Here is a 27,236-nt window from a genome sequence, read left to right as displayed (position 1 = left end):
TCCCCATGTATACAGGCGCACCTGGATAAACCGATTATTAGAACCTTTTTTGTGTTACTGCGCAAGTGTGAGGGCGCGCGAGATAAGGTTAATAAACAACGAATTGTGTCATTTAACGGCAGATAACAGCATTGATCAGTCACAGTGTAATTAAAATGGCAGCAGCTGTTAAAAAAAACAAAAATTGGTCGTTTTTGTTGAAAACCCTTCAAGAACAAAATATAATGGCTAAGCTAGATGGGAGGAAGGTGAGGAATGTCGAGATTTTTAGCGACGTTTATACAGCATTGAAAGAGGCCGGTTTCGACCGGTCGGTTGATCAAATCAAGTCAAGATGGAAAGCGCTGAAAGCCTCATACTCCAACGCCAAAAGGCAAAATAGCAAAAGTGGATCAAGCCCGGCTAATTTCGCCTACCAAAAAGAAATGGAAGATATTCTTGGAGGCAGACCCCTTTCAGACGTCAGCCATGGTGTTGATGTCGGGTTTGAGGAGGAGGAGATCAATGTTACCAGTAAGTAGCCAAAGATATGTTTCTATTTGTGTAGCAGTATCTCGTAGAGATGGGTCTATTAATGTAGGCTACATGTGTAGCCTGAGGCTACAACACCCTGTCTTTACCTAAGTTCCTGTGTCACCACAACCTACCACATTTTCAATTTGCCCATACAATTAATAAAATCAAACACATTACATCCAACTGTCCTACCTGAAATAGTCGTGTCGACCACAGAAAAAGCTCACAATTACGTCAAACTAATCCACTTTGTTTACTGAGATGAAGCAACTGCTGATGCTAGCATAATCCTCGCCAACTTCTGTCCCATGAACAGTACAGTACAATTCTTTCAGTTTATAAGTTTCTTTGGCAGATGCCATTTTAACGTGTATTACGTTTTGTACAGAAGATGCGTTGTGTTGCATCACAGCAAGCATAACATTAATAGCATTGGTTTTGCGTTTTGGCTTTCCGTTTCCACGTAGCAGATATTTAATATCCAGGTTTAAAAAGCAGGAGAAAAAAGTATCATGCTACATGGAAACAGCACCTAAGAATGGGTCTATAACATACATGCAACAAAACAGACAAGGCCAATTATTGTTATCCCATTTTTTTTATGACTGGTCTAGGTTTGGAGGAATCTGAAGAGGACGCCAGCGACCTGGACACCAGCCAACTGTCAGTGCCAGCTGACAAAGAGGTGGAACAGGCGGTGCAGTGCAGTGCATCAGACAAAATCCATCCTACTACTACTACTACTACCAATGCCAAAGCCAGCAGAAAGAGTGGGTACATCTACCTTATCTACAGCTCCAGGCCACTTTATTAGAATAGTGTGAAAAAGTTTATTTATTTTCATAATTCCATCAATAATGTTAAACTGTCATGTATTATAGATTCATGGCCCAGTTTTTTTTTTTTTTTTTAACTATTCCAATCATCCAACTGTTTGTTTTTACATATTTTGTACATGGGAGTTATGGTTATTATCACCTGGTGATTCATTTTCAATGGGGTTTCATTTCTGGTAAATTAGAATTAAACTGGTGAGTTAACACCAAAACGTGGCATGGAAATCTACAGGGTACAGGGCTTTTTCTAGGAATTTTTGCCATGAGGGAGCATCATGGCAGGTTGCGGGCCCCCGTGACTGAGAAATTTACTTGGAGCGCTCAAAAAAAGTAATTTATATATTAAAAATAAAAGAAGTAGGGTATGAGGGCGCACCCGCAGAGGTATGAGGGTGGAGCGCCCCTATTTCCCTGTTCAGAAAAAGCCCTGGGGTATATTGAAGAGTGAAGGGTGAGTCACCAGGTCAACAAACAAGAACAGCTGACAGCAAAGCATCAAGGATATCTTATCTGGGCTTCCATAACTCCCATGTACTGTTTCTGCCATTGACTTCAATGTATTTTTCTCTTTTACTGTCTTTCTAGGACCAAGCCCAGCTTCGTCAACGTATGAAAAAGCCATGCGCACCTGGGGCACAGAGTATCAGAGCTGGGCTGAGCAGCAACAGGAACGAAGACAAGAAAGGGAGGAAAGAATGCTGCAGAGGTTTATGGAGGAAAGCAACCGATCCAATGAACGTTTGGTGGCGCAAATCTTTGAAGGATTAAGAAGCATCATCCCACCTCAGCCAATGGCATACCCGGCACCTCCAATGCCCTATCAACACCACCAGGCACACAGTTCAGCACAAACTTCCCAGAGAAACCCAATTCATGGTGATTACTCACTTTATGACATGGATAGCTGGAATTCATAAAATACAACAGACATTCATGTCATACACACACGATAACAGTAATTGAAGTTCATTAAATATAGAAGTATTGAATTAAAATACACATTTAAATGTGACCCTTAAATGTGTCCTTGTTTTACTACTAGCCAGGTTCCAATGTAGTTGTGCATAATGTACACACTATAACAGCTCGACCAGGGGTGTCAAACTCAAAGTGAATAAGGGCCAAAATCACGCAATACTCATAGTTTTCAAACAAAATATTTCCGGCCATCGTAGTTCAAATGTGCCAGCACATTTTGTGTTGTGTATGAGTGTGAGCCGTTTCATTGGCCTGTGCCCACTCATATTCCTGTGATACACCAAATTTCATGTTCAACTCTTGTTACGCTAAAGCTATAGTATATGTAGGCCCACTGTAATACACATTGGAAATGACCTCGCAGGCCGAATAAAATTACTCAGTAGGCCAGGTTTGGCCCCTAGGCCTGGGTTTGACATCCCTGAGCTAGAAGACTGAAGAAGAATGCTGCAATGAGTAATAGAGGGAAAAAAAACAATTGATGGTTCATGTGAGAAATGAAGTGCTTTGTTTATTAATGCTGCTGAGTGCGCAGTGGATAACACCTGGCCATGTAAGCAGTTACTGCTTCTCGACTTCCACCATCGTTACCGCTTTCCCTGGTATTTTCCTGAGTGGTGGGCTGAGGATAGCGGGGGTCAAATGTGTCCTCAATCCAATTGGTGTGGGGTGCATCTTCTTCTATAACGCAAAAGTTATGGAGTGCATCAGGTTGCTATCACTTTCGGGGTGAAGGTGAAATGGAACTCGCTCTGCTTCAGCAGCACCCTCCACCTGGCCTTCAGCATCCCAAAAGTGTTCTCCACACCCACCCGAGCAGGACTTAGATGTAGGTTGAAGGACAACTGCTCTGGTGTCAATGCTGGGGAGTGTTTGTAGGCCTTCACCAACCACCTCAGCAAAGGATAGGCAGGGTCTCCAATGATTAGCAGAGGGACTTCTTGGCCCTCAATTGTCTTCACACACTGTAACAGGGGAATATAAATCAAATTATAATTCAGCACAGACAAACCCAGGTCAGTGCCTTAGTTGTTTACATGTACAGTGTTATCTATTTTTATGCATAGTCTTACTTGAGGTAGCAGATGCATTCTTTTGAAGAGATCCGATTGGCTGAGCACATTTGAGTCATGTGCACTTCCGGGCATTTTGCAGCTGATGCTCCAGAATCTGAGAACATGTATGTCAATTTAAATTGTTGAATGTAATGGCACAGACACACATAAAAAATAAAACCGATTACCACATATTTTCTTACCGACATCGGTCATCAACGACGGCTTGCAGGACATATGAGGGCCAACCTTTTCTGTTGACGAAATCCCTATACCCATCTGAGGGAGGAAGGATGGGGATGTGTGTGCCGTCAATTAGTCCCATGATCTGAGGTATGTGGTATGCAGCCTCAAATCTGAAGGGGGAGATTAGAAATCAACAACAAAATGTACAGCATTATGCAAATTCATTAGGTACAGTATATTATAATAATGTCATGTAATGAAATGAATGACCTATGCAAAACAAGTGTGCAGTAGACATGTAGTGTGTGTGTGTATGTCCAGTCAGATGTAGGCCATGAAATAATGTCCACAGCTCAGAGGTCAACGATTTGATTTGAAATGCCACAAGAGGGCGCAACAGCACACACAATTGTCATTTATCAATCGTCCAATTTTGATCGACTTGACTTGCCGTAGTCTACTTCTGGTATTTCCTGTGGTGTCAACTGCGATCCCAACTGTTGCGGCAGTAAAGAAAGCTTCCGTATTTCATTTCCAGTAAATAATCCTAAAGGCTAAAGGAGAAAACTTTCTCCCGAATGCATCGACAGCACAACTCTGCAGTGAACATCAACAAAGTGTATGTAGCCTACTAAGTCTATACGTTATTCCGCTGTATGCGACTGTTCTCAGTATCATATGACATGTCACTACTTTCTTTGCAGTGTGGTTTTTAACACCATAGCAATGAATATGATTGAGGTGTTCTGTTATTTGTCATGTTTGATCCTGGGTGGCTTATTGGCATACTTGACTTGTTGTTGGGCTAGCTAGGTTGGTGTTCTGCAATTTGGCATGTTTTAGTGATCCTGGATGGCTTGGCATGGCTACTTGACTTGTTTGTGGACTAGCAGCTAGGTTGGTGTGTGTGGATGTGTGTATGGGTCTGAAAGGAACGGGTGTAGATTACCTTCTGGCGATCTCTGATGCCTCTTCGTCTGTTGGTCTTCGGATGAGCTCTTTTATTGGACCCTCGACCATACCGACACAGAACTGATACACGAATTTCTTTACTGTTGACTTGTGAATGCCGAATTGGTTGGCGATAAGGCGATACTCGCCACAGCTACCTAATTTGTATAGCACCACTGCTACTCGCATCAACAGTGGAATAGGTGCCCTGACGGTGGTCGCTGCTGGTGCCATATAAGGAGCCATTATTTCGCACAGCTTATGGAAGGACCTCCTGGTCATCCTGAAGTTTTCCACCCACTCGCTGTCAGTGTATTCGTGTAAAACAATGGTATACCACCAATGTTGGCTCCTCACCCTCATCCACAACGACCTGGTCCTTGGTTGGGGAACAGGGATTGCAGGTAATGGCAGGCCTATTGCCTCTTCCCTGCGTAACATGTACCACAGCGCCACAAACCTCCGAAAATGTATAATTTGTATAACATTAATTAATAAACAAAAAGTAACCGAAATCATATCCATTTTTACTAAACAAACGAGGGCAACATACGAGACCAATAGGCTATAGTTCTGCTAGTCAGTTGGTGAAAAACGGCTAAAAACAACCTGACAGCTTCGCGTGACCAAATGGATTGTGCGTGCGAGTCCTACTCATACTCGTGATTTTTTTTTAAAGAAAAAAAACAGCACCTATTTTTGTACCTGTAAAGCAAACTGCTCCGACCTACTGCAACATTTGTTGCAACAAATCCTATCGGATTATATTGATGTAACATGTAAACTCAGAAGAAATGTAATCTCTTTATTTGGGGCTCATGTATACAGTTCGGTCGAATTCTAATAAACCGATTACATTTAATCTCTTTATACGTAACGTGTCCATATAAACACGCCTACTGTCTCAAGATTCTATTCTTAACGAGCAGGTGCGAGCAACCATTCTAGAAGTCTATTGTTCAGCTCTGCAATGCATTGTAATGTAGTCTTCCTGGACTGTGCATGATAGCTAGCTGCTTGGCTTCGTGGCAATGCATGCTGATGCATTAGAGATATGGAGGTGGAGGGTTCGAACCCCACCCAAAGCCATGTTGATTTTCTAAATTATATCATATGCAGTGTTACTTGGCCAAGTTAAAATGTCATGTAGGTCATTTAGAATGGATGGCAAATGTGCTGAATTACAGATATTGAGGTTGGGGGTTTGAACCCCAGTCAAAGCCATGTTTATTTTCAAAATTATATCATATGCAGTGTTCCTTGGCCAACTTAAAATGCCATGTATGTCATTTAGTATGGATGGCAAATGTGCTAAATTACAGATATTGAGGTTGGGGGTTCGAACCCCAGTCAAAGCCATGTTGATTTTCTAAATTATATCATATGCAGCGTTCCTTGGCCGACTTAAAATGCCATGTATGTCATTTAGTATGAATGGCAAATGTGCTGAATAACAGATATTGAGGTTGGGGGTTCGAACCCCAGTCAAAGCCATGTTGATTTTCAAAATTATATCATATGCAGTGTTCCTTGGCCAACTTAAAATGACATGTATGTCATTTAGTATGAATGGCAAATGTGCTGAATTACAGATATTGAGGTTGGGGGTTCGAACCCCAGTCAAAGCCATGTTGATTTTCAAAATTATATCATATGCAGTGTTCCTTGGCCAACTTAAAATGCCATGTATGTCATTTATTATCAATGGCAAATGTGCTGGATTAGAGATATGGAAGTTGAGAGTTCGAATCCCACTTGAAGCGATGCTGATTTTCAAAATTATATCATATGCAGTGTTCCTTAGCCAAGTTAAAATACCATGTATGTCATTTAGTATCGATGGCAAATGTGCTGAATTACAGATATGGAGGTTGGGGGTTCGAACCCCAGTCGAAGCCATGTTGATTTTCAAAATTATATCATATGCAGCGTTCCTTGGCCGACTTAATATGCCATGTATGTCATTTAGTATGAATGGCAAATGTGCTGAATTACAGATATGGAGTTTGGGGGTTCGAACCCCAGTCGAAACCATATTGATTTTCAAAATTATATCATATGCAGTGTTCCTTGGCCAACTTAAAATGCCATGTATGTCATTTACCATGGATGGCAAATGTGCTGAATTACAGATATTGAGGTTGGGGGTTCGAACCCCAGTCAAAGCCATGTTGATTTTCAAAATGATATCATATGCAGTGTTCCTTAGCCAACTTCAAATATCATGCATTGTATGTCATTTAATATCAATGGCAAAGGGGCTGGATTACAGATATGGAGGTTGTGAGTTCGAATCCCGCTCGAAGCCATGTTGATTTTCAAAATTATATCATATGCAGTGTTCTTTAGCCAACTTAAAATACCATGTATGTCATTTAGTATATCCCCAAAACGCAGAGCTACAACACTTTCAAGATGGCTGAATCCAAGATGGCTGAATTGTTTGGCCCATAACTTCTGACTGGGTGGATGGATTTTTTCCAACATTTCTTTTAGCTTTGTTTTCTCAATAGTACTTTGTTTCATCTCTGCCCCAAAAGGCAAGCCCGCTTCCAGCATTTTCTGTGAGAATGCATTTCTAGTTTCTTTCTGCTTTTCATTATGAATGTCTTTCACCATGGGGCAAATGTTGTAAATTAGCATCTGCCCTCCACACAGACACACAACCATGAGAAAGGCTTCAACTTGTGTGTAATTTTAGTAGGCCCTACTGACCCTATCTGTCTCTCTGCATCAATAATTATAAATGTAAAAAGTAGGCTACTTGTTCAAAATGCGGTATTCCAATGACATTTTTGTTACTGTGATCGCATAGCTGTGGTTTTCATGATTAAAAGGCAATCCAATTTGATGGATTTAATTTCCTATGGGTGTCCGTTTTGCTTTGGATTATCAGGGTGAGGTCATCAGGAATAAGTACACCATATGAAGTATGTGAGCAACAACATCAACAGTGAAAACGGGGAACCGTAACACCTCTTTTGCCCGGCAATCTTGAAAGTTCAAGCGTGTTTTGAATGCACGGATTGGGAGTGCTTTCAGGAGGGGTGTGATAACATGGATGAACTTACAGACATTGTATCATCTTATGTCACATTCTGTGAGGATATGGTTATCCCCACTAAGACAACGGTCAGCTATCCGAACAATAAGCCATGGGTGACGAAAGAACTGAAATCTGTCATCAACAAGAAAAAGAGGACGTTCTATACTGGGGACATTTGGGAGATCAAAGCAGTGTCCAAAGAAGTAAAAAATGAGATCAGGAAAGCTAAAATTAAATACAAAAGGAAAGTAGAAGAGCAATACAGTGGGGGGGATCTTAGAGCTGCCTGGCGGGGAATTAAATCAATGGCATCTTTAAATCAACAAGCTGAAAGGAGAGTGCCTATTTCTGTTCAAGGGGTTGAGTCATGTGACCTTCCTGATGCATTTAATTTATTTTACTCACGTTTTGAATCATCTGACTTCTCTGACAACATTTCTATGCTGAAAAACACTTTGGTTCCTAACAATGACATAATGATTCCTCAGGAACAAGTAACATCCTTGTTTAAGAAGGTCAATATTAGGAAGGCTGCTGGTCCCGATGCTGTTAGTGGGCGCACATTACGCTTCTGTGCAGACCAACTAAGTGGAGTTTTCACCTGCCTCTTCAATATGTGTGCAAAAGAGGGCCATATTCCCCATATATGGAAGAGCTCCACCATAATCCCACTAGCTAAATTAAGTAAACCCAAGGAGTTGAAAGATTTTAGACCAGTAGCTCTTACGTCCTTGGTGATGAAAACTTTTGAAAAAAATCTTAAAGCTGAAATTATGTCCTTGGTCACTGGTAAACTGGATCCATTACAGTTTGCTTATCAAACTGGTAGAAGTGTGGACGATGCGAAACTCTTTATTTTAGATACAGCATATAAACACTTGGAGAAGCCTGGGTCCCATGTTAGGCTTTTATTCGCAGATTTTTCTTCTGCTTTTAACAAAATGCAGCCACATATCCTGATTGAGAGATTAGCAAATGATTTCCAGCTATCTAATCAACTATTGCTGCTACTTTAAAAAATTTTAACAGATAGAATACAGCGAGTATTTGTAAATGGTCAACTATCACAACCCATTTCCTCAAATAGGGGCTCGCCGCAAGGCTGTGTTCTCTCTCCTTTACTTTTTATTTTGTACACCGACAGCTGCAGGACTTCCCAACAAGGAAGTCACTTAGTCAAGTTTTCAGATGACACTGCACTGCTATCTTTATTTCAAGGCCCACACTCCAGTTATGGGCTAGCATTGACCTCATTTGTGAAGTGGTGCGATGATAATTTTTTAGATTTAAATGTAGCCAAGACAAAAGAGCTCATAATTGATTTTAGGAAGGCAAAGGCAGAACCAATAGCAAGTGTCATACATGGGGGAGACGTGGAAATCGTTGACTCCTATAAGTACAATATTTGACAGTGAGCTCAAGTTCCATATAAACACTGAGACAATTGTCAAAAAGGGACAACAGAGAATTAATTTGCTGAGGAAGCTTAACTCCTTCAGTGTCTCTAAAACCATTTTACGTAACTTTTATCAGTCTTTTATTGAGAGTCTCTTAACTTTCTCTTTTTTATGCTGGTTCAATAGCCTTTCAGTCAAAGACAAGAACAGTCTCAGCAGTATTGTTAACACGTCATCAAAGATTATTGGAACACAGCTAAATAGTCTGAGTGCTCTGTTTAACAAACAGGCAGTCCAAAAGGCTAAAAGTATCACTAGTCAACCTGACCATGTTTTAAGTGGTGAATTTTCATTAATGCCCTCTGGGAGGCGCTATTATTCTGTCAGGACAAAAACAAAGCGTTACTCTGGATCTTTCATCCCTACAACCATTAGATTATTAAACAAGGTTGTAGGGGTAGAGTTCATTACTGACCATTTAATTTACTGAGGGCTGCTCATCACTGACAGGACAGGGTGTTTGAATGTATGTGTTAAAATGTGTATGTTTTTGTTTCCTATTTATTATTTATGGTTTTTTGTTTCCTTTGGGTTTTGTATTTCATTTTCTACTCTTTTTATTTATACTATCTATTCATTGACTGATGGAGACTGGGACCGCAAACTGAATTGTCCTTCATGGGACTAATAAAGTAATCTGAATCTGAATCTGAAACAAAATGGCAGTTACAGCGCGAGAAATTGTGAAACCGGAACTCTCTTTGGTTAACTACAACAGCCATTTTCTAATCTCCCTAGTATGCTGTTCAGTCACGAACACTCACTGAGTAAAACTGAACCAACTCCCGCCTCGTCATTCATCGAGCCTGTTTGATCCGTCCAGCCTTGTTGTGGCCAATTGAGTCGCGGATCCCCGCTCCCTATGTGTGTGCTTCTGACTCTGTTGAGGTCTACATTTTTAAGTGTTAACAGTGCTCTGCCAACGCTTTAACATCTCAGTCTGTAGGCTACTCTTAGGGAAATTATTGTCTACAGACGTGACTCTACTATCACTCACTACGTTACAGCGTACAGTCTTTAAAGCCACTGCTGTCACTCCCCTCGTCCGAGTCACTCAGCAGCGGCGCCCTCGGCAACTCCGTGAGACGAATCTTGACTGAGTTGTAGGTAGCAGCGAATCCCATACGGATCGGATCAACAATTAAGTTTCGTTTTTGCCACGAGTGTGCGAGTCGCAAGGCAACTCGGCAGCGGAAGCGAGTGGTCATCTGCTGCTCGCCTCCTGACTGTCCCTGCTCAACTAGACTTCTGCTCCCAAATATTTGACTTTTAGTCTTCTTAAATACAAACACACACATTATTTATTGCAAAATCAGGAACATGCCGTTTCACTGCTGCCAAAGGCTGTTCGAGTTGTGGTTGCATGTTTAGTGAGGAGACCCAGGTGGGTCGGATCGCAGCACGAGTTTAGGAACTGTTGTTGATCAAACTGTCTTACTCTTTGATTTATGAACGTGAATTGATAAATGGAACAACAAAGGCGGGGCGCATAGCTACTTAACGGCAGAAACGTTTTTAAAAATGCATTATTATTATTTATTTTTATTTATTTTAAATAAGTGATCCGTGTGATCCGTCTAATCCGGATACCCTCCTTGGAATGATCCAATCAATCCGGACGCCTCAAAGATTCGAGTTAAGCACCTCTACCAGAAACAGTTATTAGGATGTTTAATATCCCTCTCACCCCGTAACACATGCAATAACGTGGCAGTAGGACTGTATGACGCTAATGTTGGATGCGGATGGATGACTGTGTGCATTCCTGAGCAGTAGGAACTTCTCAATATGCAATCAGGAGTCAGCTACCTTCCACCTCAAAGTGTTCCAGCCTGCATATCGAGTTTGTCAGAGGACGCGCGCAACTTCTGGGAAAAGATGAATGACTTAGGGTGCGCAATTAAAGGTATCAACTTAAAGTGATACTTTCCCATTTTTGGGAATAAGCTCTTATTACACCTCCCCTTGAATTAAATAATTTAGTTTTACCTTTCTCCTGTACTTTCAACCGTTCTCTGGGTATGGCAGTGAAAATTTTACCTCCATGCTAGCAGTTAACATTGAGTCCCATGAGACCAGCTGGCGGCTAACTGGTCTCATAGGAGTCAACGTTAACTGCTAGCATGGAGGTAAAATTTGCACTGCCATACCCAGAGAACGGTTGAAAGTACAGGAGAAAGGTAAAACTCAATTATTTAACTCAAGGAGATGTGTAATATGAGCATATTTCCAACAATGGGACAGTGTCACTTTAAAGAAGAACAATCTGCACTCACAAGCTACGTCTCATTATTTATTTATAAATTACCATGTCTACAAGCAGACGTGTTTCGGCTCTTAAGCCATCATCAGTGCACTGATGCCTGAGACTGCAGGTCAAACACTACAAACATGGAGGGCCAACAATACTTGCCAACCTGCATGCACATGATGCCTTCATTTAAAGAAAGTCAAAAATTACACTCTAAATATAGCTTCCAGGCCTACAATGTTATAGCAATAAAATTACTGTGGCAGACATCCTCACAAGTTTGCCAGTAAATGATGAGCTACGGCTTTTCTTTGAGACACTGAAGACAGCCTATGAATGCATAATAAAGAAACAAGGTTAGAATAATTCATAATGTATAGCACACACACACACACACACACTGCATTTCCCCCCAACCTCTTCATACAGTATGCATCCTTGCACCCCTACCATCACCCACTTCCCATCCCATCCCCTCTTTCATGGTCCCACCACCACTCCACCCCAGACATCACCTAAGTTTGAATACTTTGAATGAACTACAAAATGGACAAAACTTTTTTTTTTGTGGCAACTTAAAGTGATATTGTCCCATTTTTGGAAATCAGCTTATTTTACACCTCCCCTTGAGTTAAGTAATAGGGTTTTAACATTCTCCTGTACTTTCAACCGTTCTCTGGTTATGGCAGTTCAAATTTTACCTCCATGCTAGCAGTTAACATTGAGTCCCATGAGACCAGCTCGCGGCTAACTGGTCTCATAGGACTCAATGTTAACTGTTAGCTTGGAGGTGAAATGTGCACTGCCATAACTAGAAAACAGTTGAAAGTACAGGAGAACGGTAAAAGCGTATTATTTAACTGAAGGGGAGGTGTAAAATAAGCTTATTTCCAAAACTGGGACAGTATCAATTTAAGTTCAGCTCACACAACTGCTGTTCAAATATGAGTGATTCAACAAAGCAGCTCAGGGCTTGAGATAACTTTTAGCAACCAAATGTTCTGACATCGCTTTAGTTTCAACAGTTATAGTCACCACACCCTGCCATCCTATGTAAATGCTATGTTCCATTTTTTTTTCCTTTTTTAAACATTTAACGTTTTAATGTTAAATGTAACGATAAAATGACATACTGTAGTCTTCCCAAAGTGTTACCTAAAAGACATGAAAGCAGTAATTATCATGTCTACAATATACAGGGTTCCCACTCTTTTTCAAAAATCATTTTCCAGGATATTTCCAGGACATTTCCATCACTATTTTTGGATAATTCAGGACGGATATTTCATCCGTTGGACCCACAATTTGGATATACACAGCGACACACAATGCATTTTAGAGACAATGTGACTTTAAGGTTGAAATGAGTTGTAATAAATGAGTACAGTGTGTTAGGGAAGAGGGTACGTCCAAAGACGTCATAAGAGCATAGTATGGCATGGCCGCAAGGGGAGTCACTTTCTTCTTCTGCAGTTAGTACTAAGGAGACTAGTGATAGGAGGGATTACATTCAACACTGACAACTGGATCTCCTCTCTTGACCAATTTTGCGAAGTTACAGAGTTCAGATTTTATCCATTATGGCGTTGCACCCACTGACCATGAGCACAGTGTCTACACCTAACCCAATGCATTTTCCATTGAGTGATACTTCTTATCCAATGTACGTTATTTGCTTAGTACTGGCGGCAAGGTAAAATGCAAAGCCACTGCCACCAGGGCTGGAGTGTGGAACAGGTCATAGGACATAGTGAATTTGTGTCAGCTGTAATTAAGGCTGAATGACAGCTGTAATTTAACCACAAACTGAACATTGACGACAGGACCTCCTATTTTGACCGGGCCGGAACTAGCAGCAGCTCCTTGCACCCACAATGCAATTCAAATTGCAGAGTTTCCAGTGTCACAATTTTTATCGATCATGGCCTTGCATCCACTGCGCATGGTGTCCCCGGGCTATGCCCCCATACTACACGTGGCCAATGCAATTTCCTGCGAATAAGTGTTCTTATCCATTCTATGTTCTTTGTCCAAAGGTATTGACCTGGGTTGCGGTTGAAGATCACCAGCTGTCCCGCTAGTAGGAATCTGCTGGAGCTTGGCGACCACACCCCTATGTCAAATTTCGCAAGCCCAGCACGTGCAGCCTCTGTTCAATTGAAATGCTTTCTGATCCACAAAACGTTTATTCGGAATTAAATGAAAGTGCAATGTAAACTCACATTAATGTCACATTATCTCAGAAATGAATACCTTAATAGTCTCTCTCTTATCGGAAAAATTAGTGTACTTGGATTTAAATGCATTCTCCACAAGACTTGACTTTGACTTTTTTGTTCACCAACCATTGTGGCCAGTGGTTTCTGTCTTTCTGCAAGCCAGTTTTGTTGCCAGTTTCTTTTTCTCTGGAATATTCTTGCATACAAACAATTGATGCGACTACTGTGATTTGTCACACCAAAGATCAAACTAGCTTTCAAAGTGGCTAGTGAGACTGAAAGCTCTGCTCTCCAAAAAAGATAGCAGTACAATTTTTTGTAAGGAAGTGCTAGCACTGCCTCTTTGTAGGCCTATTATGACAGTAAGCGGGTTTTCGAGAGATATATGACGCCATGATATCAGCTAGCGACTTTTCAGTAAGCCAACTAGCGACTTCTAGTGACTTTTGGCAACACTGAGTCAAAGAATATGACTGTGTATAAGTGCAATCAAAGATGGCAACCTGACCAAACTGTGTGTGTGTGTGTGGACAATAATGTATTCAATAGGTGGATATAAATTGAATCGTCATGTCTAGACTCGGACAAGAGTAAAAATTATACCACAAACAAAATCGGGAAAAAGTTGAAGGAAAAAAAAATCCAGGACAAATATTTTTTTTTCCAGGACATTTGGTGAATTTCCAGGACTTTCAAGGACTTGAAAACACATCTCTAAATTTCCAGGTTTTCCAGGACGTGTGGGAACCCTGATATAGACATAATTTCTGTAATTTCTCTGCATAGCACACTAAATTAGCAAGGGCTGCAATATAGGCACATCTTGATACACATAGTAGATAGATCAAAAACGGTAATCGTCGGCTACGGCTAGGAGTTGGGAAGAACGACGGCCGTTTTAGTAACAAGTTTATTGTGTTAAAGTTCTTCCTCAGTTTTTTTTCTTCCTCTGACAACGTGCAATGGTCCTATTTGTTTTAGTTGCACCATTGTAACCAGTGTTGCCAATTTAGCGACTTTTTGGCTTTCATCTCCAAACAGTAGCTAGCACTGCAAACATGCATTTTGCATGCCATACATGCCTGCCAGCCATGATCCAGCCACCCATTGCAATGTGAACTTAAATCAAAAACTGGTAATTATTAGTTATAATAAGTAAAGGTCGATTCTGCGACACATGCGAACACACACACACACACACACACTAGTGGTGTCAACAATGATCGATTTGGCGATGCAATCCAATGCGGGGCATGGACGATCCAGAATCGATCCAGCAAGTTCCAGAATGGATCCGACAATTTTTTTAAAGTTTCAATTACTTCCATGGATATTTCGGGAGCCTAATTAAATTAAATAAAAGGGCTTCAAAACATTGTAAGACTGATACAGAAAACAGCCAATAAATTGTTGCTCAGTATCTGACTACTTGTATTGCCTCAACATGACTGATTAAACACTTGCTTTGCTTTCAGTAGAAATGTAATGCATTATCGGATCGGATCGCATAGAATTGAATCGAATTGATCCCGAAACGTGATCGAATCGGATCGTGAGGGCAGTGCCAATCCACACCACTAACACACACAGACACACTTTTTTAAATGCACATACAAAAAAAAACCATTGATTTATTCCTGTAGTTGAAGAGCAAGAGTAAGAACCACTTGAAGTCCCAAAGGCAAATCTCCACTGGCAAAAGAGAAGAACAATCCTGCCTGTCCTCAATGGAAAGGTTCCCTTCCGGAACAAACGTTGCAAGCCAATTCAATACTTCGAAGGACTTCTTAGTTGACAGTTTTTGTTTGAAGATATGGCAAGGCAAACAAACCTATATGCAGTGCAGGTAGATCAAAGCAAGCCTAAATGTGGTTGTTGATGAAATCCAAAAAATCACTGTGCATGACTGCCTATGGTTTACCTTACAGTTGTACTGGGCCACCAACACCCGAATTGACAAAATAGTAGATGCCATGTGTCCCTATCTTTAGGAGAGACAACAAAACGTTTCTTGCACTTTTGCTGACAACAACAATCACATTGCTGAGGGCCACCCAGGATTAAGGTCAGGCCTTTGATTGGACTGTCTTCTGAAAAGTTTCAGACATACCCATTGATGAGAAGCTTTTAAGCATGGGCCTAAATTTGGGTATGGACGGTTGTGACATGTCACAACCAATATTCAAGGGATATAAAATAGTCCATACCAAATAATAATATGAAAAACACAAAATAAATGAATGAAAATCTACATTGATTAGTTTAATATTTCAACATTTTAAATTAGCTGTTGTGACATTAGAGATTCCTCTGTTTATTCGGAGCTATGACGACCCATGCCGCTATTGACTGCAACAGACATACCGGGCGGCCAAGGTAGCCTCACGCGGAAGCGTGGTCCATGGTGCTGGAAGTGAACTTATCTCTCTCGTAATGGAATTAAACTCAAATGGCAAACGTGTTTACTTCAGAATCTGACATTTATTATGAGCCTCAGAGACAATGTGCTACCAAAAAAAGAGACGACTGACACAAGAAGTTATTTTGCAACCTCGACAGTAAGTGCAGTGGACCCATGAGTTAGATATTCATCTATCTCGCAACACATTTGTTGAATAATTTGGTGTTCAGCTAAGTCTTGTATCTTCTCCTCCCCTCCCATGTCTCTTTCGAATGCAAGTTTAACTGCCTGCAGTAGTACCTAATCAACAACAAAGCCCTGGCAGATACATGCAACAAACACAGTTATGAGAGAAGTCATGGAAAGATGCTGGTGATGGCTTCCGTTATAATTAGTTAGTTAGCTGCTGTGGACTGGTGGCTATAACGCTGGCTATAGTTGTTGCTTGTCACTAATTAATGAACAGAAGACATGCAAGCCAGGTGCAGGTTAAGTTAAGTGTTCTTGAACTGTTCCGATGAGTAGTTACATTTTCATAGGAGTCCCCGGAGTCAGTGAACATGTGGCATACTGGTAAACTACTAGTACTGCCTCTACTACTGGTACTACTACTAACAACATTAACATGTTTACAATTTGAAATGGTTCTTCCTTTTACATTTATTTCAGCTCCAGAAACAATCCTATACAACAATGCGTGCAAGCTGCATGCATACTGTCTGAACTGTCACCAAACTTTTTTGCCAACAGTTGGCAAAAGTACACAAACTCACCTGTCATTGCCAATTTTTAGAACCCATGTCTTTGTATGTAGAATGTAATGCCTTTTAAGTCCGTTGTTCACATGCACAATGTCCACTATACACATTCACAATGAAATGAAAAGTTCACTTTATGTGACAGGCACTTGCCCTGGCCCTTTAAATTTTAGTTAGGTCCCGATTGGTTGGCAGCCCTGCACTGGTCACATGACCTGGTAGCTCCAATTTTCTTTGTTCTTTTAAACCACACTCTCGCGGCAAACGCGAGGAGAGAAGCACCCGGTACACTTTAGCTGCCGGCGGTGAAAGAAAACCCCTTTTCCATCTACGTGGGTACCGCTGCAAGTTTTAAACAGTTTTAATCAGTAGCCTGCGGAACAGAATTGTACTTTGGAGACTCATGTCTGTGGACTGAACTTTACACAGAGGTTGCCTACCATTTCCTTGTGCTGACCGGACAGAAAGCGAGTACAAGCCACAAAGTAACAAGACTGTTCTTGCAACCACTGTTTTTTTAATGTAATTATTGTGAAATTTGATTCGTAAGAAGACAAATAGTCAGAAGGTGAATATCAGGCTCGCTTGATTTTGGTACAGCCTCAACCACCTCCAGTTTGTGTTTGTCTGTCTTTTCTTTGTTTTGTTTATTCATTTATTTTAGTCAGGCTGTGGCTGGGTCGCTTGAAAAGGGGGCTCAGTAACTTGCACCCCTCACATGTATGGGACTCCTTCCCAGTGTGCGGTGTAAACAACTTAACCCTTGTGTTAACCCTTGTAGTGTGTAGTGTACAGCCCTGAGTTGGCCCAGCTTGCCGTGCTGTGTAAAGAAGTTAACCCTTGTGTTAACCCTTGTGGTGTGTAGTGTACGGCCCTGAGTTGGCCCAGTTTGCCGTGTAGGTAACGGGTGGGGGTATTAGTATTCATTTGTGGGGTAAGCACAGTAGAGTCTACTTGCCCTCGTGATTTGCCACAGCTGACTTAGTTATTTTCTGTTTAGTTGTTTAGTTTTCTGTTTATTCTTTTTTTCTTGTTTGTTAATAAAATTGATATTATTTTTGCACATCAGCCTCCTCCTTTTATTAATTCATTCAATTGAATACCCTTGACCTGTTGAGTACCCACTAGTGGCCATTGGTGGGGTTACATTTGGCGCTGTGAGCAGGATTGGAGGCTGTGTGCTTTATTTTTGTTTTATTGTATATTTTCGTTTATTTTTCTGGAGGTGGTTAGAAGTGAGCCATAGAAGAGTAAGAAAAAAAAAACAGTGGTTGCATTTAGGAACACGAACTACTCATCGCTCTCAAGCACCCCACCTCTCGTACTGAAGCAAGTCACCCATCGAGATCAAGCACGCCAGGTCTCTCTCCAGCATGTCGGACCCTGAGAGCCTGGAGGCTCTGGTGAGGGCCTTCACAGACTTGACGAAACAGCTGCAGGCTGTCAACGAGCAGCTTCGAGGTAGCCAACCCTCTCTGGACGGAGGGGTGGCATCACAGCGGCCGTTTTTCCAGACTGCTGTCACAGTATCAGGTCTGACTGCTACAGAAAAGAGGCCAGTTGAGAACATTTCGGTAGAGGACTGGAGTGAAGAAGCATATCGGTCTCTCTCGGCCTGTCCAGGTCCTCCATTGGAAAAGACTTTGCTTGTGTGTGATGTGTTGGGTGGGGAAGCTGGGGGGGGTAGTAAAGTTCAGTCCATCAGGTATTTTAGAAGAGAATTTCTGCTGTTTTAAATCTCTAAACACGATCTACCGCCAGTTTTATCACCGCCGGCAGCAGGAAGTTAGTGCTTATCCATGTAAGTCTTACCTGTGTCTTAATTACGAAGGACACAAAGCCAGTGTATGTCAGACCGCCCTTCCACCAGAGCCAGGGCCAGGGCCCGGGCCAGTGCCTCACAGTGGGGGGCCCGCTGAGGATGTAGCCTGCTGTAGTGTCGGGCCACAGGAAAACTAGCGCCCTCTGGTGCCGTGAGCCAGGCACTGGGAGGGGACTTGTTGGGCTCAGTGGAACAGTCAGCTCCATCGTCTTCACAGCGTAGTGGTAACTACTCCATCATCGACGTTCGTTTTGGAGGGGTGACTACACGCTGCCATTTACATAATGGATCGATGGCGACTGCAGCAACAGAGGATTCCTTCAACCCATGTCTACAGCCACGGGGGGGAGATGCCATGGGAAGGCCACAGGAAAACTAGCGCCCTCCAGTGTTGAGTCAGGCACTGGGAGGGGCTTGGTTGTGCTCAGAGGAACAGTCAGCTTCGAGTTCAGTGTAGTGGAAACTGCCCCATCATCGACGTTCGTTTTGCGGAAAGACCACACGCTACCTGTTAAAGACAGGCTCGATGGCGACTGCAACAATAGAACTCTTTCAATTTGTGTGTATAGCCATAGATTGGAGAAGTTATGCAGCCATGTGATTGGCTTCGGAGAAAAGTGGATAATGGACTGGCCATTCCGTACCTGGGCTACCTGGAGCTGGGCTTGGAGGTCCTGGGTAGAGTGCTACCGAAGACTGGAGTACTCGCAGTAAAATACTCCCTTGACCCTATTACCAAGAAGCAGAAGAAGTCTGTCCCTGTCCCGGGTCTGCTCAGGAGGACAGTTGGCTGTTGTGAAAGTGCACGTTCAAGAGTCGGGGGACAACGGTGTAACTCTACGCAGTGCAGCCCCTATGCCTCAGAAAAGGAGGGTGGAGTGCTATCGACGACTGAAGTACTCGCAGTGAAAGACTCCCTCGACCCTATTACCAAGATACAGAAGAAGTCTGTTCGAGAGGAACGCCATCCACAGCGGTTACCAAGAACTCTTCCCGGCCATGGCACTAGTGGTCACCGGGACGGTGCCCTTAAAAAGTGGGGGAATATGTGACAGGCACTTGCCCTGGCCCTTTAAATTTTAGTTAGGTCCCGATTGGTTGGCAGCCCTGCACTGGTCACATGACCTGGTAGCTCCAATTTTCTTTGTTCTTTTAAACCACACTCTCGCGGCAAACGCGAGGAGAGAAGCACCCGGTACACTTTAGCTGCCGGCGGTGAAAGAAAACCCCTTTTCCATCTACGTGGGTACCGCTGCAAGTTTTAAACAGTTTTAATCAGTAGCCTACGGAACAGAATTGTACTTTGGAGACTCATGTCTGTGGACTGAACTTTACACAGAGGTTGCCTACCATTTCCTTGTGCTGACCGGACAGAAAGCGAGTACAAGCCACAAAGTAACAAGACTGTTCTTGCAACCACTGTTTTTTTAATGTAATTATTGTGAAATTTGATTCGTAAGAAGACAAATAGTCAGAAGGTGAATATCAGGCTCGCTTGATTTTGGTACAGCCTCAACCACCTCCAGTTTGTGTTTGTCTGTCTTTTCTTTGTTTTGTTTATTCATTTATTTTAGTCAGGCTGTGGCTGGGTCGCTTGAAAAGGGGGCTCAGTAACTTGCACCCCTCACATGTATGGGACTCCTTCCCAGTGTGCGGTGTAAACAACTTAACCCTTGTGTTAACCCTTGTAGTGTGTAGTGTACAGCCCTGAGTTGGCCCAGCTTGCCGTGCTGTGTAAAGAAGTTAACCCTTGTGTTAACCCTTGTGGTGTGTAGTGTACGGCCCTGAGTTGGCCCAGTTTGCCGTGTAGGTAACGGGTGGGGGTATTAGTATTCATTTGTGGGGTAAGCACAGTAGAGTCTACTTGCCCTCGTGATTTGCCACAGCTGACTTAGTTATTTTCTGTTTAGTTGTTTAGTTTTCTGTTTATTCTTTTTTTCTTGTTTGTTAATAAAATTGATATTATTTTTGCACATCAGCCTCCTCCTTTTATTAATTCATTCAATTGAATACCCTTGACCTGTTGAGTACCCACTAGTGGCCATTGGTGGGGTTACATTTAAATTATGAAAAAGAAAGAAAAATCACACACACACTATGGTCCTTCTTGCAAGATGGTATTGGCAGATTTTTGCTGAGATTGACATTTTCAGTTGCAGCAGCTGAGGTGGCCACGTATTGCACTGTATGTTTTGTATTTTATGCTTGTAATTATGTGTTCATATATTTTAACTACTTTCTCAGGATGTAGTGCAGGATACAACAGCGGCAGTTACCCCCAGTTGGCGCTGTTGAACACGCAGGTGGCGGAGCAATTCAACTCCCGATGAAAAAATCCTGAACACCACCTGCCTTATATGACACGTGAGCACTTAACGGCTCATCTGCACTTATTAGGGATGCAAACGATTAATCGATTAATCGACTTCAATCGATCAATGCGTTATTCGATTAAAAAACATGAATCGCAATTAATCGACAATTCAACTGACAGGAGACTCAGGTGAAATGGGCATGTGAAGAGTGAGTGTGAAGAGGGGTGTGAATAGTGGGAATATTTAATTCACCTTTGGATTAAAGAATTTAAACAGAATTAATCTAAATGTGGTATTTTATCTCAATTTTTTCGAGAAACATTTAGATTTCAGGGGGAAAACACAGCTTATCAATTAATCGTAAGTCGATCGATAAGGCTATCAACTAATGATTAATGAATTAATCGAAAATTTGCATTCCTAGCACTTATACATTTGCCATCATCCCAGGAAGGTGGTGTAATATTCTCCTCCATCCCCTGCCAGAAGATAAGACTTCTCCTCTTCTACCCCCATCCCCTCCACTAGAGATAAAGGACTCCTTCCCTTCTCTCCCCGTCCCTCACAAGGAAATAAAGGACTCCTCCCCTTCAGATGTCGGTGTGTAAGTTATACCCAGGGGGTGTTCACTCACGGAACAAGCTACTAGCCACAACTGGCTAACCCTAACCACGGGCCAGTGCAAAATGAATGGGTGTCAATGGAGTTTTCTACCATTATAATTTTTGTCCTGAAATATTAATATTAAGTTCGAAGCTAGAAATAATAAGACCCCATTTGAGTAGCGTTTCGATTATTTTGCGCCACTAGATTATTATATACTGGGTCACAAAGCTCAATTTTTATGGGGCCAAACCCATAAACATTAGCGCGATGCTAGCGAGTACAGGTTGAAATCTTCTAACCTGCTGTAAAACTACACACCTGAACGATTTGTCAATACAGCCTATTGTTAAACAACAGTCATAGTGCTTACCAGGAATGTTTTGTTGATGATATTTGTGACTGGAAATCGCAGTAGCAATGTATTTAGCATGGGTTCCCCTTTCCATTCCATACATTTTCCCACATGAAGGACTGGCCCACGCTCGTTACTGCAGTATGCATGCAAAGCTAACTGGCTACAATGGGAACCAATGAGACTGAGCCTTCTCCCTGTTAGAGGTTCTCTGGTTATACCAAAGAAACTTGACACAGAAGAACAATCTCTCGGGGGGGTGGGGTGGGGGGGGATGCATTGGCCACGGTGTAATACGGGGGCGTTGCCTGAGGACACGAGTGGATGGAAAATTAACTCCCTTGCGCATGGTCATTGGTCAGTGGGTGCGATGGATACAATTTCCGTACTCCCTTTCGCATGGTCAGTGGGGGCGACACCATGATGGATAATTTGTGGCCAAATTAACTGCAGATGTTGGTCAGCAGTAATTGCTGGGGGTAATTAAGGACAACTGACAAACATTCACGCTGTCCTATGACCTGTTCCACACTCCGACCCTCGTGGAAGTGGCATTGCATGCTTCCCTGATGCTTCCAATACTGACCGTAGAAGGAGAATAAAATTTCCGTACTCTCCTCGCCATCATTTCGTACTACGCTGCTATGACATCAGTAAGCCCTCCTATCTCTACTCTCCTTGGTTATACATTGGTTCCGGCTGTTTGTACACAAGGGAATGCGTACGCAGTCAGGGATTCCAAAATGCTAGGTGTTTAACATTGGAAGTTCGATTGGAGCAGTGTAGTGCGTGGTTAGAACCTGTTTTGTCGTCGGCTGGATGTTGTTGACGTTTCTCTGCACTGCTACCAACTCCATTTTGGGATAATATACGTGAGTACATCGGAATCAATTCCTATGCTTTGTAAATGAAGTTTTATTGTATCACGTGAGGAGGCAGTTTGAGTTAAGGCAGCTTCCAAACAATCAGAGGCTGCCGCCGACTGCGAAACCCCGCCTTGTCAGCAGTGGCTAACACTTTGCATATAGCGTTTTTCAGAGCACATGGCAAAGAATTCCGAGCGACATGATAGTATGTTCTTCTAAACGGTGCCACCGACATTACAGCATGCGAGTAATTGGATAAAACAGCCAACCAAGAAGACAACAGGTTGTCATACACTGTACAGGGCTCCAATGGCACTTCCAATGATAAACACCTAGCCGACTAGCATTTTGGAATACCTGGTTAAGTGCGCACTCAAAAGTTCATGAATATTCAAAATGTATGTATTCGTTGATCCTGACCGAAAATACATGTTTTTTTTCTTTTTTACAGACAGAACATTTTGCCAAGCTGTTCCCCTCTTTTCTGAAATGGACCCATACACAGTGGTGGATCCAGACAGCAGTTTATGGACGGGCCAATGTGTAATAAGGGTGGGCCATAGTAATAATTGACACTATAGCATATGCTACTATAAAAAATAATGGAAACATCAACAATACTATTACTACTATTAATACACTGCCCAGAGACGATGTCAGTTGAAAAAACAGCACATTTATTAAGGCTACTTGTTAGGTAGCCTACACTGAAAGACAGCACAATCAACCTGTTTTTAATTTTATTACAGCTGATAAAAAATATACATGTTTCAACAGTAGCATAAGCTTGGGCCTACTGTGGCCAATTAAAAAAAGGCAACCACAATAAACACCAACTAAATACACTACTAATATATATTTACAAACGCATCAATTCACTAAATTATGTAACTTGTCTGGTTGTTTTGGTTATTTTAAATGACTCGTGCGCAATGCGCCACCAGTGTTGCCAAGTCCGCTTATTATAAGCGACCATGGGCTTCTTTTTTTGAGCAGTCGCTTTGAATTTTGTAAAGTCGCGGGTTGCGGTTTTTTTTGGGCTTGCTCTTTTCAGGGTTGGGCTTGCTGTTTTCTCCTGCTCTGCCGGTCATTTGAATGTGTTTCTCAATGGCAACTCGTTTTTTTCTCACTCATCCTTTCAAGTGACCCTACTACAGCATTTTTAACTACCACTTTCTGTGGTCACTTGAGGGGATTTTAGCTGCCACGCAGACCCCCGCAAAGAGCCAGGTCTTCCCTGACTAGGCACGCGACTGACAACCCACCCCTTCGGTTGCTTATTTTGGGCTTGTTTTCACTACGCCCGTCAGTCGCTTCTTTTGGGCTTGTTTTCAGGACGTCAGTCGCTTATTTGTCGTAGAAAATCTGGCAACACTGCGCGCCACCTGTAACAGAGCTTAATCAAAATGCCATCACCAAAAACACATTAAACAAGTTCACACCGACTTGCTCTCTCTCTCACTCACACACGGCACACCACCACCCCGTCCTTCAGGTAGGCTGCTGCTACTTGTGTCTGCAGCTGTCTTGTCTATCACTCCATTCCCTGCCAGTCATTCATCAGCTTAGACCTGGAGCACGCTCGCACACAGGCATAAGTAGGTAGCCTTAGGTCAGCCATATCAAAGTATGTCCTTTTCCCTACATTAACGCTGGGGCCAGTGGCTGGATGTTCACAGGATCATACAGGTAACCAACCCTGACGTGCTCCACCATGGCCATGTTGCACCTTGCGCACAGGTACACACACAGACACACTTAACACTAGAACTACCACGGAGGGGTCAATTGACCTTTTTACCTAAAAGCCCCACAAGAGGGTCATTTGACCCTTTGGACCCCCTGCGGACACTCCTTTTGTTGTGGAAATGTGGCTGTTAGCAGCTCACAGCTGTCACTTGAGACACAGAGTGTGTGTGTGTGTGTGGATCATTTCCAATGCCTGTTGAGTGCTGTATCTCTGCATCTTCGTTACTTGGAGAGGAGCTTCTTTCACCACAAAATTCTTGAGGGAAATGAAGCAGTAGTCCACATGCACTGGTATTTATCCATCTAACAATTGGCAGGTTGCATTCACATGAGTCGTTATGGTCACATGGCATGGGAGATTCACACGTTACAGTTTTTTCTCGATTGGTTTGGCTAATTTCTCGAAACTGAGATGATATTCTCAAAACAACACGGACAAATCTCCAAACCAACTTGCAATATCCCAAAACAGAATGGCATTTTTCATTGCTTTCATCAGATAGCAAATGCTTTGTATATGTCTCAAATGTTTAGTACATCTCTGCAGATGGATATGTACAAATACCCTTCAGTTGACGCATTCAGCATACATTTAGCACATTTTCCAAATAAATTGACCTTGCTTATCTAAACGAATTAGACAATTCTCAGTCTAATTCTGGTTGCCCTCTCCAAAACACGTCAGCATTATTTAATTGTGTAAGTCATCATATGCAAAGTGGTCTATGCAATTCCCAAAACAGTCAAGGACATCATATTTTAAGAATTTCATTACATAGTAAATTCATGACAGTGTTACAGTTTTTCTCGATTGGTTTGGCTAATTTCTCGAAACTGAGATGACATTCTCAAAACAACACGGACGAATCTCCAAACCAACTTACAATTTCCCACAACAGAATGGCATTTTTCATTGCTTTCATCAAATTTCAAATGCTTTGTACATGTCTCAAATGTTTAGTACATCTCGGCAGATGGCTATATACAAGTACCCTACAGTTGACACATTGAGCATACATTAAGCACATTTTCCAAATAAATTGACCTGTCTTATCTAAACGAATTAGACAATTCTCAGTCTAATGGTTGCCCTCTCCAAAACATGTCAGCATGATTTCATTGTATGAGTCATCATATGCAAAGTAGTGTACACAAATGTCAAAACGGTCAAGGACATAATATTTTAACGATTTCTTTACTGTAAACAGTAAATTCATAACAGTGTTCGACAGGCCAGGTGGTATTGTAACTTTACTAGTTTGTAGAAAATAATTTTACAACCGTGTATACTACAGTTTCCTCTGTTATTTGGCTAATTTCTTGACATTTTTTCAAACGGCATTCTGTGGAAGGAATTCAGTTTCGACACACGGGTAAACTGTTTTTGGAGTGATATGAGCAAGTGATGAGGATCCATGCCTTTATGCTGAACCATCCAGTTTATTTTGACAGAATGACTAAATTAATGCAAATGAGCCAAACCAATTGAGAAGGATATATGCCATTTTTATGGTACTGACTATTTCTGTGGGAGAAGGTTTAGTGCTGATGCAAGAATGAGCTGTTTTGGGAGGTATATGACATTTTGCTAGTTATCTGAACTGTTGTGCAGAAGTGTAAGAATGTTTAGCCAAATGACCCAAAATTTAGAGAAATGTCATCTCGGTTTCAAGAAATTAGCCAAACCAATCGAGAAAAACTGTACTAGTTAGTAGAAAATAATTTTACAACCGTGTATACTACATTTTCCTCTGTTATTTGGCTAATTTCATGACATTTTTTCAAACGATTTCAAACAATTGCTAGTTGCTTTGGCATTTGTCGATGTCATTTTGAGAATATTATCTCTGCTTTGAGAAATGAGCCAAACCCAAGAGAATCCTGTGATATATGGGCATTACTTTCTGCATATGAATTTACAGTAAAGAAAGTTACTGATAAATGTCCTTGGTAAATTATCTGTGTTTTTACTTCAATGGTTTCACTCACTTTTTCATTTTTATACATAGTCGAAATCTGTTAGCTGAACGTAGATAAAACACCTAACCATTTTGACTGGCAGTGCTCACACAATGGCAAAGGGACAATGTATTTTGGGGGTACTGGTGATATATGTGGGGAAGAAATTTAGTTTTGACACATGGGTAAATTGTTTTTGGGGTGATATGAGCGAGTGATGAGGATCCATGTAGTTATGCTGAACCATCCAGTTTATTTTGACAGATGGACTAAATGAATGCAAATGAGCCAAAGCAATTGAGAAGGATCTATGCCATTTTGATGGTACTGACTATTTATATGTGAGACGGTTTAGTGCTGATGCAAGAACGGGGTGTTTTGGGAGGTATATGACATTTTGCTAGTTATCTGAACTGTTGTGCAGAAGAGTAAGAATGTTTGGCCAAATGACCCAATGGTTATAGGAATGTCATCTCAGTTTCAAGAAATGAAACAAAATATTTTCCAGCATGGCTCAAGAAAACAATTTCCTTGTCAAAGAAAGATGGGAAAAAGAGTTTGGTATGTTAATCATGGATGACATATGGGAGAATATCTCTTTGCAAATACATAAAGTCACTAATGCCAATATTTGGAGAGAGTTTCAATGGAAAATAGTCCATACGTTCTTTAGAACACCTCACATCATCTCTAAATTTAATCCACTTCAATCAGGGGCCTGTTGGAGAGCTTGTGGGGAACAATGTGCTAACCACCTTCACATTTTCTGGAGCTGCCCTGTCTTAAATGACTTCTGGAAGGAGATACTTGACCCTATAGATAACATTTTCAGCTCCACAATAGTGAGGGGTCCATTCTTGGCCATTCTGGGTGCTGTTCAAACTCAGACCATGAGTAAAAAGAGAATATACTT

General features: G+C 41.8%; 1 protein-coding gene across 1 annotated transcript; it reads right to left on the bottom strand.

Annotated features, from left to right (window-relative positions):
- Nucleotides 1-3,037: 3,037 nt before the first annotated feature.
- Nucleotides 3,038-5,164, bottom strand: LOC134442621 (uncharacterized). Its single transcript, XM_063192672.1, has 4 exons — nucleotides 4,521-5,164; nucleotides 3,589-3,741; nucleotides 3,404-3,500; nucleotides 3,038-3,295 (listed from the first exon to the last, which is right to left on the bottom strand). Exons 1-4 carry the CDS (start codon nucleotides 5,045-5,047, stop codon nucleotides 3,038-3,040), a joined length of 1,035 nt encoding a protein of 344 aa, XP_063048742.1. The 5' UTR covers nucleotides 5,048-5,164.
- Between the last annotated feature and the right edge of the window lie 22,072 nt (nucleotides 5,165-27,236).

This window comes from Engraulis encrasicolus, unplaced genomic scaffold (genome assembly GCF_034702125.1).
Source record: "Engraulis encrasicolus isolate BLACKSEA-1 unplaced genomic scaffold, IST_EnEncr_1.0 scaffold_184_np1212, whole genome shotgun sequence".
NCBI lineage: Eukaryota > Metazoa > Chordata > Actinopteri > Clupeiformes > Engraulidae > Engraulis > Engraulis encrasicolus.
Note: the sequence above shows the minus strand (reverse complement) of the source record. Positions and strands in the feature narration are given on the sequence as shown.

Coding starts and splice junctions, on each gene's coding strand:
- LOC134442621 (XM_063192672.1), bottom strand. CDS start 5,047: ATGGATATGATTTCGGTTACTTTTTGTTTATTAATTAATGTTATACAA. Junction 3,742..4,520: donor GCATCAGAGATCGCCAGAAG/GTAATCTACACC, acceptor CTCCCCCTTCAG/ATTTGAGGCTGCATACCACA. Junction 3,296..3,403: donor GAATGCATCTGCTACCTCAA/GTAAGACTATGC, acceptor CCCCTGTTACAG/TGTGTGAAGACAATTGAGGG.